Source organism: Amblyomma mixtum, chromosome 1 (genome assembly GCF_055824585.1).
Source record: "Amblyomma mixtum isolate Tamu chromosome 1, ASM5582458v1, whole genome shotgun sequence".
NCBI classification, from domain to species: Eukaryota; Metazoa; Arthropoda; class Arachnida; order Ixodida; family Ixodidae; genus Amblyomma; species Amblyomma mixtum.
In genome coordinates, this window is record NC_143012.1 from 144,448,426 (window position 1) to 144,465,558 (window position 17,133).

General features: G+C 51.3%; 1 protein-coding gene across 1 annotated transcript in view; it reads left to right on the plus strand.

Annotated features, from left to right (window-relative positions):
• Window positions 1–17,133, plus strand: part of LOC149367826 (uncharacterized) — a 191,573-nt gene that overhangs the window by 93,320 nt on the left and 81,120 nt on the right. The window contains exon 3 of the mRNA XM_089575339.1: window positions 10,249–10,450. Coding sequence (XP_089431465.1) covers window positions 10,249–10,450 — 202 coding nt within the window. The remainder of the gene's footprint in view (window positions 1–10,248; window positions 10,451–17,133) is intronic.

The window sequence follows — 17,133 nt, forward strand, 5'->3', positions numbered from 1 at the left end:
CTGTGTCTCTAGAAAACAACAAGGACACGTTCCAAAACAATCTATTCTATTCTGCCATGTCTGTCGAAGATCGTGCCCACAAAAAAAAAAGTAAGGCTTAATCAGCACTTCCCGTCATCTACCGTGACATAAACACTCGGCTTAAGCTGTCTGAGGTTCTGTGGGTGTAAGTAAACGTTTCTTTATGTGCACGCATATTGCAGTTAAGCTGTGTCAAATAAACTGAAACGCACATTAAATACTTGAGGCTTTCGTAGTGATTACAATGAAGTCCTTGTTTTTCCTTTTTACCTTTTACCTTTTTTATCTTTCACCTTTTCACCTTTAAATTCGTGACAAAAACGGGCCACCTGAATTCCGGGCGATTTCTATTTTTCCTAGTCTAGCACAGCCGAATGAACCTGAGCTTTCCTAACATATTGGATAATTTACCTAATTTGGAGGTTTCCCGGTTTTTATTTGGGAGTTAAATGACGTCAAGCGCAATCCACGTAGGATAACATGTACAGTGTTGTTCCGGCTCCTGTTTCCATTTATGATCTCTATGAATTCGGTCCTATGTTACGCGACGCGGTTTTCGATCGTCGGACAGTTTTGTTTCTAGAAGTGTGTGATGAGAGGCTAGTTGGTAAGACATTCTGAAGACATAAAACTACGCAGGAGACAGGACACAAAAAAGATGCAGACAGGACGAGCGTAGACTAACAACTGATTTATTTTATTTGACGAAGATGGATCCGCTAGGTGGCGCCGCCCTGGTTAGCTGGCTGACTATCGTGCTCCGTTTTTCACCTGCCTCTGGCCTGGTCCAGGGCCTTGCCCGCCCCTGGATTTACACTCCATCGCGTCAGGAAGACATCCGCACCACGAGGACACCATTCGCATCACGGCCCGCTGTCGAGCTGGCGCTCCAAGCGCCTCCAAAAATCTGCTGCGGCGCGGCGCCTCACTAACCCTAACGCGCCGCGCCTGCACCTCTGGCATGCAGCGTCTCAACAAGCCCCTGAAGCCGAGACCCACCCATACCTCGCCGGTGTCAACTTCTTCCGACGCGGCCGCCGCGGGGCCTACTCCAACCACGCTTACAGCCATGTCTCAACCGGCTGCGTTCAACACCGGCCACACCACCGCGCCCATTCCCGTCGCGTTCACCGACGCTGGGAGCTCCGAATCGACAGCCGCAACGCAGCCGGCAGCGTTCGTCACCGCCGCGGCGTCCAATGCTGGCCAACTCCACGCATTAAGGGAAGCCAAGAGCTTCGGGCCCACAGACGCATCCCAGTCGACTGCGTTCGTCGCCGCCGCCAGTGCCGCCCCACCTACTCGGAACACACTTCCCGCTGACAGCCAGTTCAGCACCTTGGTACCTGCGTCGCAGATTGCGGCTCAGGCTGACGACACAGCAGACATGGACCTTACGGCGTCCCCGGTCGACAGCCATCTCATTCCGGCCCCTGAGGTCGGCTGGACCACCATCGGTGCCTGCCGTAAGCCTGCCTCCGCCACCCGGCCCCGCACCGAGCTCATCACAGTTGGCACCAGCTTCCCCCTGGCACCCTCAACCCCAAGATACCGCTCTACAACGTCCTCGCCGCAGTCGTTTCCGCTGCACAACTGTCCTCCGAAAGCAGTGCGGAGATTACCCTTCAGGCCAAGCCAGCCCAAAGCCTCGTCTTTTTAAAAACTCATTCCCCTCTCACCGCCCACTTCCTGCTTTCTATCACGCATCTTCAGCTTCACGGTAAGCCTATCACCATTAAAACATATGCTCCTAATCCTCCCATCTCATGCCTCGGCGTCATCCATAACGTCGGTGGCCACTTCACCCCTGATGACCTCATGCATGATATCGAATCATTCAAAACCGATATTCTTGCTGCTCGTATGATGGGCACCACTCAGTCGGTGCTCATAACTTTCGAAGGAACCGTAATCCCCCACTTTGTGTATTTCAAACGCGTTGCCTTCCGGTGCCGTCCCCATAAGCCTAAGCCTCCCACCTGCACCCGTTGTCTCGCTCTTGGACACCGCGCCCACCAGTGTCCACAGCACAGCGTTCCGGCAAAGTGCCGTCGCTGTGCTGCTCCTCTACCCGCCGACCCTTCCGCTCATGTATGTGCCCAGCCCTGGTGCGTTCATTGCCAGGTAAACACCCACCCCTCCCTCGACCCCACTTGCCCCTTTCTCCTCGGTAAACAACGCGAGTGTGCCAAAGCTGCGTACCAACGACGCCTAGCTTTGCGCCGGGCCACGCAACCCACCCCCTCCTCCTCCTGTAATCATGAACCTCCGTCAGCTCCGGTCACGTCACCACCAGGCTCCTACGCCGCCAAAGTTAAAGGCTCCTCGGTTCCAGCGTCCCTTTCCAGCGTCTCTTCCACTGCACCACCCTCTCCATCCCTGACTGACGAGAGCCGCTGCTTCGACCTCCGGCTCGCTATGCTGGAACGCCAGCAGCGAGAGCAACAGCGCATTTCCCACGACCTACAACAACAGATCCACACCTTGACCCAAACCCTCCAGACAACCACCTCCTCTCTTACCTCCCAGCTTACCAAGCTAAATGAGCACCTTGCCACAGTCACCACTCCCTCCTCCACCGCCCAGGTCGCCCCTTTGGCTGATCTTCTCGAAACCACCACACAGGCATACCACACTCGCTTGGTTCAGCTAGAGACATCGGTTCTGCAGATTCTTACCACCCTCCAAGCACAATCCAAACAATTAGAATCCTTCACTTTTACGCTCCAATCCCTGCATGAGTCACTGCCCCCGGCCAAAAAGAAGGAGCGCGTACCCTCACGAAGTTCTACCTCTACACTATCATAATGGCTTTTGGCGAGGACCTCGAGATTGTGCAGTGGAACTGCCGAAATCTGTGCCATAATAAGACCCCCCTCCGCCAGTATCTACTCGCCTGCCCCTCCCTACCCCATTTTCTCCTTCTCCAGGAGACCCGGACGGCCCGCACTGTCCCAGGCTACCGCGCCTACCATGCCGCTACGGCCACACCACTTGCGTCTATTTATGTACGTAGCGACGTGCTCGTGGAGCCACTTGATATCCCTTCGTCCTTCTTAAATATTTAGTTGGTGTGGTCTATTACCACCCTTCTTCCCGCGTCTCACTCGCCCTTTTGTCTTTCTACAACCCCCCGTTTACCTCCTCTTTATTTTCCGCCCTGGGCAAGTTCCTTCACTCTCTTCCTTCTAACTCCCATCTCCTCTTTGGTGGCGACTTTAATGCCCCTCACACACTCTGGGGCTACCCTGAAACCCTCAAACCCGGCCGCCTCCTCCACGGTCTGGCCCAGGAACGCCACCTCACCCTTCTCAATACTCCTGGCTCCCCTACTCGAGCGGGCACTGCCTCACAGCGCCCCACGACACCCGATCTCACTTTCTCTCGGGGTTCACTTTCATTTCACTGGCAAGTGACAACCGAAACTCTTCTCAGTGACCACTATCTTGTCCACATTTCCACCTCTCTTTCCCACATCCCTCGATGTCATCCGGTCACTCATACTGACTGGCACGCCTTCCGCGCTAATCTCGCCTCTGACTCCTTTAAATCCTACGACGACTGGACGTCGTGCATCACTGCAGCGCTCACGTCCAGTAGCCGTCGTGTTCGCTCTTGTCACCCAGTCCCAGACCCAGATCCTCACCTACTCCGTTTATGGCGTCGCCGTAAACATCTTCAACGCTCCTTCCGCTGCCAACCCCACAATGCCCAACTTTCTTCCCGGATCACTGCTCTGCGGGCCGAGATCATCGCCCACTGCGCCTCACTCGAGCACTCTCGTTGGAGTGCTCTTTGTGACCGTCTTGACTCTGCATTGCACTCGCGATCCACATGGTCTCTCTTCAAATCCCTCCTTGGCACTAAGCCTGCCCTTGCTCCCTCTCTAGCTAAAGCCCTCACTCAAGGAACTCCCTCCGATGTTTTTGATCAGCTCGCCTCTCTCTATCTCCCGCCCCCTCTGGCACCCACCTACCCGGTGTACTGCGGTGGACCTAACCCCGATCTGGACCAATCCTTCACTCTCCGGGAGCTCGAATCGGCTCTGGCTGCTAATGCTACACGCTCGGCTCCCGGTGAGGATGCCATTACATACACCACACTTCGCAACCTTCCTGACTGCGCCAAAGAATTCCTCCTTAAAACCTACAATGATGCATGGGACAGCGGCTGCCTGCCCAGCTCCTGGACCTCCTCCCTCATTTCTATGATTCCAAAGCCGGGCAAGCCTCCCTCTCTCTCTAACCTCCGCCCAATCTCCCTGACATCATGTGTTGTTAAGACCCTTGAGCGAATTGCCCTGACTCGCCTCTCTAATTTTCTCGAGACGAGGGAGTTCTTCCCTCATTCTCTCATCGGCTTCCGACGCCACGTCTGTGCACAGGGCATGTTTCTGGTTCTCCAGCACACGTTTCTGTCACCTACCCCCACTCAAATTCACGCACTTGTGACCGTCGATGTTCGCAAGGCCTTCGACGGTGTTTGCCACGACCACATCCTTTCCCAACTCGCCTCCCTAGACTGTGGCTCCAGCATGTACTGTTATATCCGCTCATTCCTCTCTAAACGTGTCGCTCGCTTTCGAGTCGACACCTATCTGTCCGAGCCCCACAACCTCACCCGAGGCACTCCTCAAGGTGCTGTTCTCTCTCCTACCCATTTCAATCTTGCTATGGCCCCTCTCGCCTCCCAGCTAGCTGAAATTCCCGACCTGCATCATATATTTTACGCCGATGACATCACTCTCTGGTGTTCGTGTGGCTCTCGCGGTCACGTACAGGACACCCTGCAACGTGGCCTAGATCTCATCGACTCCTTTCTCACCACTGCTGGCCTCTCTCCTGCTCCAGAAAAATCCGAGCTCCTTCTCCTCAAACATTCCTCATACCAGCGCTCACACAACCAATTCGTCTCTCTCCACCTTTCTGGCTCTCCCATTCCTGTCGTCACGCAGTGCAAAGTTCTTGGCTTTCCTTTGCATGCAGCCAAGAACGTGTAAGCCCTCCACCGTGCTGTCACCACCTGCCACTCCGTAACTCACCTCCTGCGGCGCGTGGTCACTCGGCGCTCAGGTCTCCACGAGGCTCATGCGTGCCGAGTTGCCCACGCGCTGGCCCTCAACAAGGTCTTGTACTTTGCACCCTACGTTTCCTTCAATCAGACTCAACGCTCTTGAGACTGCCCTTGTGGGCCTCTACAAGGCAGCTCTCAACCTCCCTATCACTACATCTACTGCAAAGATCTTTGCACCAGGCCTCTTTCATCCTCTCCGTTCTCTGCTCTCTCTCCATCATGACTCGCAGATTGCCCGGCTTTCCCTTACCCGTCAGGGTCAGTGGTTACTGACTCAAGCGGGTATCTCGCCCATTCCCTGCGCCCCGTTTACCTCTCCTATTCCCACCCCGGCTCCCAATCTTCGGATCCTCTCCCTTCCGTCCAACATGTCCCCCGTTCTGCACGCCGGCCGTCGTCATGCGGCCGCACAGCACCATTCCCCTCTCTTTGATACCCAGGGTGTAGCTTACACGGATGCCTCGTTCGTGGCTCCTCGAGGTTCCTGCGGCTACGCCCTGTACCACCCCCACCTCCCCACTCCTGAAACTCACACCAGCGGGCCGTTTCTACGCCCACCGGATGCATTGTCCCTCGAGGTCCTCGCCATTGCGCATGCCCTCCAGTCATTTGCCCTCCTTCCCTCTCTTCAAGAGTACACAGTCTATTCAGACTGACAAGCCGCTATACACCACATACAGAAACGCACCCTAACCCCTTCTCTTCAACAGGAGGTCGAACGAGCGGTCTCTGCATTGCAGCCTTCCATCGTTTTCCTCCGCTGGGTCCCTGGGCATTCAGGGATTGACGGCAATGAGCTGGCTCATCAGCTCGCCCGTGACACACTTTTCCGGGCGCCGTTGATCCCCTGGCCCAAGCCCTCGGAGGACCGTGGGAGACTCACCCTTCGCCGCAGCATAAAAGAGGTCTACCTCGAGCTCCGCCTCGACAAACCCCTTTACCCTCGCCCTCATCCATCACTCACAGTGCCGGAGGCTCGCCTTCTTCGGCACGTTCAAATGAATGCAATCATCACCCCGTCTCGCCTCTTTCTCTATCGCTATCGATCGGACCCTTCCTGTCCCAACTGCCCCTGTATCTATGCGGACCTTGCCCATTGCCTCTTCTATTGCCCGGCTGCTCAGCAGTCGGGTTCCTACCCCCCACCTTCTTTATCCATCACCACCTGGCTCGACTGGCTTGGCGCTGAAGGGGAGGAAGAACAGCGACTTCTGGTCGCCCAGGCGGTCCACATGCTCGGCCTGTAAATTTTGGCCGAATAAGCGTCTTCTACTACTACTACTACTATTTGACGAAAAAAAAAACGACCTTCCTTCAAGAGCAACGCATGAGCAACCAAACTTAACGCCCAAAGCAAAAGTACACAATCTATTGAATGCCAACAGCGCAAACGACGCAGACAAGTAGAAGAAGACACAGGACAAGCGCTGACTCACAACTGAAATTTTATTCAAGGAAAGTAGTACATTTTATAGAAAAAGTGGCCAACTTATCAACTAGTAAACACAACCCATGTTTCTACGTGGCATCAAGGTATGCAACCTCACTGTCATATAATGAAATGGATGGCTTACTGACGCATACTTAAGGGAAATAAATAGCGCACAAGAGAAGACGGGACAAGCGAGGAGACACAGACAAGCGCTAACTTTCAACAGACGGTTTATTGCAAAATCGGGAGCATATATACACATGTCCAGATAGGCAACAAAGAACAGGATCGAAGATAACATCAACAAGACACACACCCCCTCGACAGCCATCTGGTTATCGTGCCAGATATGCAAGCTCTTTTTTCGACAAATTAACGGAAGGTTCGCTGACACAATCCGGTCCAAAGCGCACGATGTTCGACGCTTCAACAATCTCCCTGGTGAGTTGGTCGCGGTGATGATACAAGATCACAGTATCTTCAAAAATTGGACGGCAAGGAGGGTCGCAGTCACATGTCTTACAATGCAAAGCCAAATGCCCGTCGACACCACCTCTGACTTTCTTCGCGTGCTCTTTTAGGCGTACGTTGAGGCATCTGCCCGTTTGCCCGATGTAGAATCTACCGCAGGACAAGGGGATCTTGTAGACTACCCCCAGCCGACAATGGACGTAGGACTGCCTATGTCTGATATTACAGTCGGGTCTACGCGTTTTGATCGGGCAACTCATTCTGCACAATCTCCCCAGCCTCTCAGGAGCCGTGAACACGACCTTCACATGAGACCGTTGACCCACCTTTTTGAGGTTGTGTGATACCTTATGCATGTAAGGTATCACCGCCAACTTTTCTTTCTCTCTTCTATCCTTTTTCTTTTTCCTGTCCTCTGCTCTTTGTTCATGACTCAGGCGAGAAGCTTCCTTCTCTTGTGCGCTATTTATTTCCCTTAAGTATGTCATACCAACATGCCCAAGCCTCGTCTCTTCTTACTGACGCATAACCTTGTTTTTTTCCTCATGTGATATGCTTCCATAATCTCACGTGTTAATCGGGACGGGTGTTTGTAGAGGATATCACAGTAAGGCAATGAAGGAAAACAAGATTGACAGTCTCGAACATGGTCAACTAGATTATTAGATTTGTTAGCTTCCAGATATTTGCATGCTCTTTCAAACGTGCATTGATGCAACGCCCCGTCTGCCCGATATATATTTGTCCGCATGACATTGGGATTTTGTAAACTACCTCTTCTGCGCATGGCACATACATTGTTTCGTGCTTAACCCCACAAGTTGTTTCAGATTCTTTTCGTTGCTCAGCCTTTTTTTCCAAAACAGCACAAACCCTTTTAAGTTCTTGGCTGCGGAAAAAACCACCCCTAGGCCATACCGTATTGCCACATTTTTAAGATTATGTGACAGGCGATGTACATAAGGGAGAATGGCAAACTTTTTTCTTTCCTTCTCTTTTCCCGGACTAGGCACCAAATATGGATTCTTAAGCTTTCTGGCTACCTTGTTACAGCCCAATAACATAACACCATCCGGGTATCCAGCTTCCTTTAACCTTTTAAATTGTTCATTGAAGCTGTTGGTTGCCATATGGATACAAGATTTTGATAATGAGGACGAAAGAGATGAGACAACAATTCCTGTTTTAACTGTTTTCGAATGATGCGATTTATAATTTAACAGCGGTTTTCCCATCCTTGGACGATATTCCCAACAGACGTGTCCCGTCTCCACCTTCAAACTCAGATCTAAAAATTGTAGCTTGCTACCGACCGTGACCTCAGTGGTAAACTCGAGACCTAAAGCATTTTCTTTAAATACTTTTAGTACATCAGTCATGCGCCTAGAAAAGTTAGTTTTTTCTACAAAAATTAAGAAGTCATCGACGTAACGAAAAATGCGTGACGCCATTCCAGACAGATTTTCCTGGATGCCACGATCAACAAAGGACAAAAAAATATCGCTAATCACTGGTGCCACTCTAGATCCAATGCAAACACCCGCTTTTTGGGTATACAGTTTACCGTCCCATTCAACGAACATTGACTTTAAATAAAAAGACAGCAGCTCAAGAAAGCTAGCCACAGAAATGCCACACCCTCTAATAAACTGTTCTTCATCATTGTCAATTGTTACACATTTTGAAACCGCCTTCATCAATTCATTGTGAGGGAGGGAATTAACAAATCGACCACGCCAATACTGAACACTGTACATGAGCCTGGATTTTCATGTCGCAGAAAATTTACCACACTTTCAGAGTTGCGGACTCTGAATGGGTCCTTAATGGCCAAGGTAGCCAAAAATTTCTGCAAATACCCTGAAATTTCGTACTGCCAAGTGCTCCTCTCAGTTACAATAGCCCGAAATGGCATACCATCTTTGTGCGTTTTCGCTGAGAAAAAAATTCTTAAACTAAGTCATTTTGCCTTATTGACACTTGCTTTAAGCCGGTCCAGGTTCATACCCTCCAGCAAACGCAGAGCTCCGGCTTTCACCTTTCCTGGTTTTTTCGAAACCGGGACGAAGTTTTTCTGCACAGCCTCCATCGCTTTCAACGAAAACATTGTTTCCGGAAGGGCCACAAAACATCCTTCCTTATCAGTAGCCTCAAATTATTTGAGTGCAGGAAATTGACTAGAGAGCCGTATCCCTCCCTATATTTGTCAGTCTGTGTTCTTGAAAAAACCGCGGCACACTCCTCAACGCATCTCGGTTGGTAAACGTCCTGTGCGAGATGCGAAATCTACCGGGCGATAGTCACCTTGTCCTCTTTTTGCAGATGCGGCTTCATGCAGAACTTTGGTCCCATTTGTAGCAGGCTCTTGTGCTGTTGTGGAATAGGTGTTTCACCCAGAATGATGACTTTTCCTGGTTGCTGCGGTGTCTTCTTCCTTTTCGATAGCTGTGGTCGCCCCAAAACCAAAAAGTCAACCCAAAAGTCAAGTTCCTTCTGATCTTGTTTCTGTTTGCAATTTCAAAACGTTCATTTCATAATCAGATTGGCAGTGTGTCTTGGTTCCAGTAACAAAAGAAATATCGTTCAACCCCCTTTGTTTTTCTTGCAGCTATGAGAAACACCAAGAAAAGGAGCGCCATACTTCTTCACAACCGTAATTCGACCTTAATTACTAATTATTTGAATATGCGGCGACCACACTACGACTGTCTTGGTAGGCACCAGGAGATGTTCAGTTAAACAAAGTTCATGTTCTGAATTTAAATCTGAACGCTTAGCAAGCTTATTGGATAGTTATGAACCAGACAACGGCGTCGTTTGTAGCAACGTATGTTAGTGCTTTTAGCAGCAGGGCACGACACCATAGGGGATGAAGCGATTGCGGGTGTTTTGCACACGGTTTGTGCTCCTTCACGATTTTGCGACCGCGCTTAAAGTGGGCGTGGGGCTTAACCTAAGTATGAGCCGTTGCGTTTGATCAGCAGTTATGATGCTCGGCTGCTGACCCTAAAGACGCGGGCTCGATCCCGGCTGCTATAGTCGTATTTCAATAGAAGTGACATGCTCTAGGCCGCTGTTCTGGGCGATGTCGGTGCAAGCTAGAGAGCCACAGGTGGGCACAATTATCCCAAGCCTTCCACTACGGCGTCCCCATAGCCTGAGTTGCTTTCGGACGTAAACCCCACAAAACCAAACCAACCACACGAAGCGGAATTTTGCGCGCATTTCAAGAATTCTGTCGCTGGTTCCAGGTGGATGACTTCGTGAGCCTCACTCGCGCGGAGGTGCTGGCCCACATGAAGCGGTACGCCCTTGGGTTACGCCAAAACGGCGTGCTCGCCGGTGACCGGGTATGCGTGCACTTGAAGAACAACGTAGAAAATTTGATCGCCATGTTCGGCTGCGTTCTGGCAGGAGCGACCATCGTCCTCGCGAAGACATCGCTTACAGAAGGTAAGTTACCGCAAAGAAACCGTTCATTCCTTTGATCCCACGTACGCCATAAAGATAGACAGCATCTACCTAAGCCAACGACGTGAAGTCCTTTCGTGAACGAAATGCACCCTATGAATATGGCAGAAGACGGAGTAGCGAGGAGTTAAGCAGAAAAAAGAACACAGAGAAAAAAAGGGGGAAAGACGGACCGCCAAACGAGATGCTAGTTGACCTTGAAATTCTGACCTTGAGATTCTGTGTAAACTAACATTCTTCAGAATTTACAACAAAAGTTAATTCCTTTGATTTGCACTAATTAAATGTTTTTGAAAGCTTTGTATAGTGCGCGCCAGGTCCACTTCCGCGGAATGGATGGAGCGATGCAGGGTTTTGCGCACGAAGTGAGAACGCGCCTGTTGTGTCCATGGCAATGCAGGAGGATTACGGGAAAGCTAACAAAAGATCGCGACGCAGCATGCCACTCATTTTCCCCAAAGCTGACTTCTTCCTATGTCCTAAAACGCAAAACCTGTACTGCCATCGAGAGACACTCGTTATTTCTTGTTTTTCTCGTTTAATCAGCGGGGCACGTTTTCTGGAAAATGAGCCCCACTCGACTGCGTTCTCAACTGCCTTTCGATCAAATCGTGGTCCTCCAAATGGGCTGTGGCCTTTACACTCGCGGAGTGGAAAGGTGCGCATGCGCTTGCAACCTAGCGTGTCTTCAATCTGCATGCGTATTCTGAAAATAGAGTGGAGCCAGTGGACATGCCCCTGGAGTGCGAATTCTGTGCGCGCGTGTATCTGTCTGAAGCTGTATATGCCCCCATGTGCAAGTGCTAGAGACGTTTTATTCTTTGTGTTTAGAAATTTTCTTTTTTCTAACTGTGGCCCCCTGCCTCTATTTTATGCAAGCAGACATGGACACCCACACGATGGCTAGCCCTCAAGAAGGCTTCACTACGTGATGTGAGGGTGGGGGAGGACTGGCGAAGAAACATTCCTGCGGCAACGGTGTGTCTGAAAGTTCGCTCCTTACTCTGCCTTTCCTAAGTTTTCGGTCAGGGGCGCAGCGTATTTCAGAATAAGCGGAAACGACAAATAAACAAGGGCTAAAGTCTTAAGGTGGGCTTCGGGATCCGTAAGCCCACGCACTACGATCTGCTTATTAACTAACTCAACATGAAGTGGGTGAATGTTATCGAAAACACAATGGAACTATGATAAGCAGAGAAAAACCCTTAACAGTTGTTGACGAGCCGAAACACCGGGATACCAAGCAGGTGATACTGTGCCTCTCAACAAGAAGCCAGCTGCAACAGATGAGCCATACATGTTAGGCCTAATATAGTGATGCTGTAGGAAGGGATGTGACTCAGCAGAACCTAGGTCGCTCTGCAACGTTCAGCAAAGGTTCATCCCAACGTTCGGGCTGCGAGCGAGCTTCACACCTAAAGATCGCGTCGTCTTTCACCTTCACAGTTCGCCACGGTGAGCGAGCGCGGCTGCTACACTACAATTACCTCCCGGCGAAAAAGGAGGCATCCTTCCGATTCAGGGCGCACACACGGTAGGCGGATCGTAGTACGGCTTGAGGCGGTCAACGTGCGCTGTTTCACGGCCACTACGGCGCGCATCTTGGGGCGGCGAAGGCGGTTCAATAATGTAGTTGACTGGAGAGGTCTGGCAGACGACACGGTATGGGCCGTGGTACTTTGAAAGGAATTTTGTGGAGAGACCGGGACTGGTTGAGGGAACCGAAAGCCCCACGAGCGAGTCTGGGGTATAGGCCGGAAGTGGACTGGTAGGGGTGCGAAGGTGCTTCTGGCGATTCTGATCTTGCGTTGTAAAAGAGCGGGCAAGCTGGCGGCATTCTTCAGCATAGGTCGCAGTTTGAGAAAGGGGAAGAGACTCGGACACATCAGGGCGATACGGAAGCACGGTATCTATGGTACAGGTAGGCTCGCGGCCGTAAAGAAGAAACAACGGAGAGAAGCCAGTTGTGCTCTGTGTGGCAGTGTTGTACGCATTTGTCACAAATGACAGAATGCGGTCCCAGTTTGAGTGGCCAGAGGCAACATACTTGGCGATGACGTCGGTCAATGTGCGATTGATACGTTCAGTAATGCCATTCGTTTCAGGGTGGTAGGCCGTTGTAGAGCGGTGAACAACGCGGCATTGGCGAAGTAGGGCTTCGACGGTGTCTGAGAGGAGGACATGGCCGCGGTCGCTCAGAAGCTCCTGAGGGGAACCATGGCGTAAAACTAGATGATGCAGGATGAAAGACGCAACATCGGGCGCGGACGCGGATGGCAAAGATGATGTTTCGACATAGCGGGTAAGGTTATCGACTGCCACTATGACCCAGCGGTGTCCAGACGGAGTGACGGGAAGGGGTCCGTAGAGATCGATGCCAAGGCGGTCGAATGAGCGCGTGGGGCAAGGCAAGGGCTGCATCAGAGCAATATAACGGCGAGAAGGGGTCTTGTGGCATTGGCATTCCGGGAAGCAGCGAACATACTGTCGGATGAAACGGTACATTCCCCGCCAGTAGAAGCGGAGGCGAAGGCGCGTGTAGGTATTCACCACGCCGGCGTGAGCACACTGGGGGTTAGCGTGGAAAGAGGCGCATATGTCGGAACGGAGGTTGCGAAGAATGACAACGCACCACTTGCGCCCGTCGGGAAGGTAGTTGCGGCGGTAAAAGAGGCCCTCCCGGATTGCGAAGTGGCGGGCTTGACGACGCAGAGTGCGGGTCGCAGGACGCTGAGAGGGTGAAGACAGGAGAGCGAGGACGGAAGCGATCCAGGGGTCCCGATGTTGTTCAAATGGCATGTCGGCAATATCAAGGGAAGAGGCATCAGGGGTGGCGAAAAATGTGGAGTCTAAGTAACATGGTAGAGGGGACCGCGATAGTCCGTCGGCATCAGAATGCTTACGGCCAGACCGATAGATTACTTCAATCTCGTATTCTTGTAAGCGCAACGCCGAACGAGCAAGACGTCCTGAGGGGTCTTTGAGGGACGATAGCCAGCAGAGGACATTGTGGTCGGTAACGACAGATAATGGGCGACCGTATAGATAAGGTCGGAACTTTCCAATAGCCCAAATTATTGGCAAGCATTCCTTTTCCGTTACCCAATAATTCCGCTCGGCCTTTATCAAAGTGCGGTTGGCATACGCAACAACATGGTCGGCGAAGCCGGGCTTCCGCTGAGCCAGAACGGCGCCGAGGCCCACGCTGCTGGCGGCAGTGTGAATTTCAGTGTGCAGGCTGGGATCGAAATGGCGGAGGATCGGTGGGGACACAAGCAGGCGCCGAAGCGTGGTGAACGCCACATCACAGTCTGGTGTCCAAGACGAGAGGCTGGTGTCGCCGGCAAGCAGATCAGTCAGGCGAAAAAGGAGGGAAGCAAAATTGCGCACGAAGCGGCGAAAATAAGAGCACAGCCCGATGAAGCTACGCAGCTCTTTCAGGGAAGTGGGTCGAGGGAACTCAGCAACTGCGCGCAGTTTTGCAGGATCGGGAAGGTCGCCTTGTTTGGGGACGACGTGGCCCAAGATGGTAAGCCACCGGGCTGCGAAGCAGCATTTCTTCAAATTCAGTTGCAAGCCGGCGTCGGTGAAACATTGCAGGACACGCTCGAGGCGGACCACGTGGGACGAAAAGCCTCGAGAAAAGACGACGATATCGTCCAGGTAGCAGAGACACGTGTGCCACTTGAGTCCGCTGAGAACTGTGTCCATCATGGGCTCGAATGTGGCCGGCGCAATGCACAAGCCGAACGGCATGACGTTAAATTTGTAGAGGCCGTCGGGCGCAACAAAAGCCGTCTTTGGCCGATCGGCAGCAGCAATGGGCACCTGCCAGTAGCCGGAGCGGAGGTCCAATGAGGAAAAGAATTCCGCGCCTTGCGGGCAGTCGAGGGCATAGTCAATACGGGGAAGTAGATACACATCCTTGCGCGTAATCTGGTTGAGGCGACGGCAATCAACACAAAAAAGGATTGATCCGTCCGTCTTCCGCACGAGAACAACGGGAGAGGCCCAGGGGCTGTGAGAAGGCTGGATGACGCCACGCTGAAGCATGTCGTCCACTTCTTTGGTAATGACGGTGCGTTCAGCGGCCGACACGCAATAAGGACGCTGGCGCAAAGGGGCATGCGTTCCGGTGTCAATGCTGTGTACAACGACGGATGTGCGGGAAGTTGAAGGACGGACGGAAACGTTGAAGTAATGCGACGAGGTGAGCACGTTGGTGCGACGAGAGGCTGACATCGATAGATCGGGAAAAAACAGAAACGGTGTCTTGGTTTGGCGCAGCAGGAGGCTAACCAGTGGCACTGGGGAGGGGCAGGTTCTTCAGACGGAGTATGGAAGAGCGTGATCGACTGATTCGACATGTCCCAGGCATTCGCCGCGGAGAAGCGTTGATGGACAAGAAAAAGGGTTCATGACATAGATTACGCTGTGGCCGTCGCAGACAGTCAGAAGAACGAACGGAAGGAGGAAACAGCGGCGACGGACAGCAGCATCAGTCGGAGTAGAGAGAACAGTCGAATCGAATCAGGATCGCAGGCGCAAGAGAGGGGAACCAGGGCTGCAGAGAAGGCAGGGATGTCAGTATCTTCAACGACCAGCATTTTACCGAGTTGGGGAGAGCTGTCGCACGGCAGAGTAGCGCAGAGCGGAGACAGTTCAGTGCTGGCACGGGCACAGTCGATGATCGCATGATGAAGGGTTAGAAAGTCGCAGCCCAGAATGACGTCATGAGAACAGCAGGACAGCACGAAAAACTTGGCGGTATACACAGCATCCCGCATAACAAGGCGAGCTGTGCACGACGCTAGAGGTTGAATGCGGTGCGAGCTTGCAGTGCGGAGGCAAAAGTTCGAAACAGGCGTCGTCACTTTACGGAGTCTACGGCAAAGGGCTGCCCTAATAACGGATACAGCAGAGCCCGTGTCTACAAGGGCGAGAACGGCGACGCCATGAACAAATACTTCGATAACATTGGCTGCTGAAGACGGAGGACTAGGGCAGTTCGATAGAATCGCAGCTCCGGACGAGAAGGTGATCGCCGGCACATGGGAGAGATATATCGGCGACGGGGAGAAGGTGACCGGCGGGAAGAGTATGAAGAGCGATCAAGATGGAAGGAGTCCGCAGTGGTGCCGGAGGAAATTGGCAGCGAAGGAGGCGCAGTGTCGTAGTGGAATGGGCTTGCCCTGTGCCGGAAACTCGGCGTGTGTTAGCGACAAAGTCGGGCGACGTGGCCCGGCAAGCCACAGGCGTAACATATGGGGCGGTTGTCGTGGGTGCGCCATGGGTTCATGACGGCACGGCGAGGCGGCAGACGACGACGGATAGCTGCCGGAGGAGGTGGTAGCGGTGCGACACATAGATGGGAAACATACGCGTCCTGGCCTCGGGGTCTGGCGTATGTTTCGTATGTTTCCCATCTATGTGTCGCACCGCTACCACCTCCTCCGGCAGCTATCCGTCGTCGTCTGCCGCCTCGCCGTGCCGTCATGAACCCATGGCGCACCCACGACAACCGCCCCATATGTTACGCCTGTGGCTTGCCGGGCCACGTCACCCGACTTTGTCGCTAACACACGCCGAGTTTCCGGCAACACTTGGCTATGTAACTTATCGAACTGGCTTATTAGCAATGATTTGCAGTTAAACATCAAGAAAACAAAATATATCCTATTCAGAGCAAGAAACACACCTATTGACTACAAAATTAATCTCACCTTCCACACTGAAAGTTTGCAGCAAACAAAAACCATTAAATTCCTCGGTGTCCACTTTGAAGAGTTTCTGAGCTGGAATGAACATATAAATCATTTGAAATTAAAAATGTCGAAAGTAGTTGGAGCATTATGGAGGGTGAAGAACCTGATTCCACCTAGGTACAGATTAAATACATATTATGCAATCATCCAATCCCACTTAACTTACTGTCTTTTGACTTGGGGGAAAACAACTAGAGGTAACTTGCAAACGTTAACAATCATGCAAAAGAAAGCCATTAGGGCTCTGGAAAGCTTAAATTATAATGAGAGCACAAGGCCTTTTTTCCAGAAATATGGGATATTTTATCTTGAACAGCTCTATTTATACAAACTTGCACTCTACATATACACCCAAAGGAAACAAAATTCCCACAGCTTTGATAATACATATCTGATGAAAAATGACAGCTTTTGTTTCAGGAAAATAAATTACATATTACCACGTTTACGAACAAATTATGGATTACAAAGTATGAAATACCTTATTCCCAACGCTTTGAACGAGAACGCGGTGTTAGCTGAAGCTATCAATTATCCTTCTATTAATACATTGAAAAGATTTTTGCGCGAAATTTTCATTGTGTGGTTGTAGTTGGGTTCACGGTTTTTGTGAATTTCTATAATGTGTACTTTCTTTTCGAGTGACTGCTTTTGAGTGGAATGGACTGTATTTGATTTATGTTTATAATACTTATTTGTTGTACATTATTGATTATAAGTGTCTCTCCTGATGGATTCTGTATTTTTCTGATGGTTTCTGCACAAAGTTTTGCTAAAACAGTTTTTATTTTGTTTGAATGTTGGCACGAGTGTTGTGCACAATTTCAAATACCATGCTAAATTGTTTTCGCTCAAAGTGCTTTGTTCGTTTTTCTTCGTTAGTTTATGATTTGTTTATTC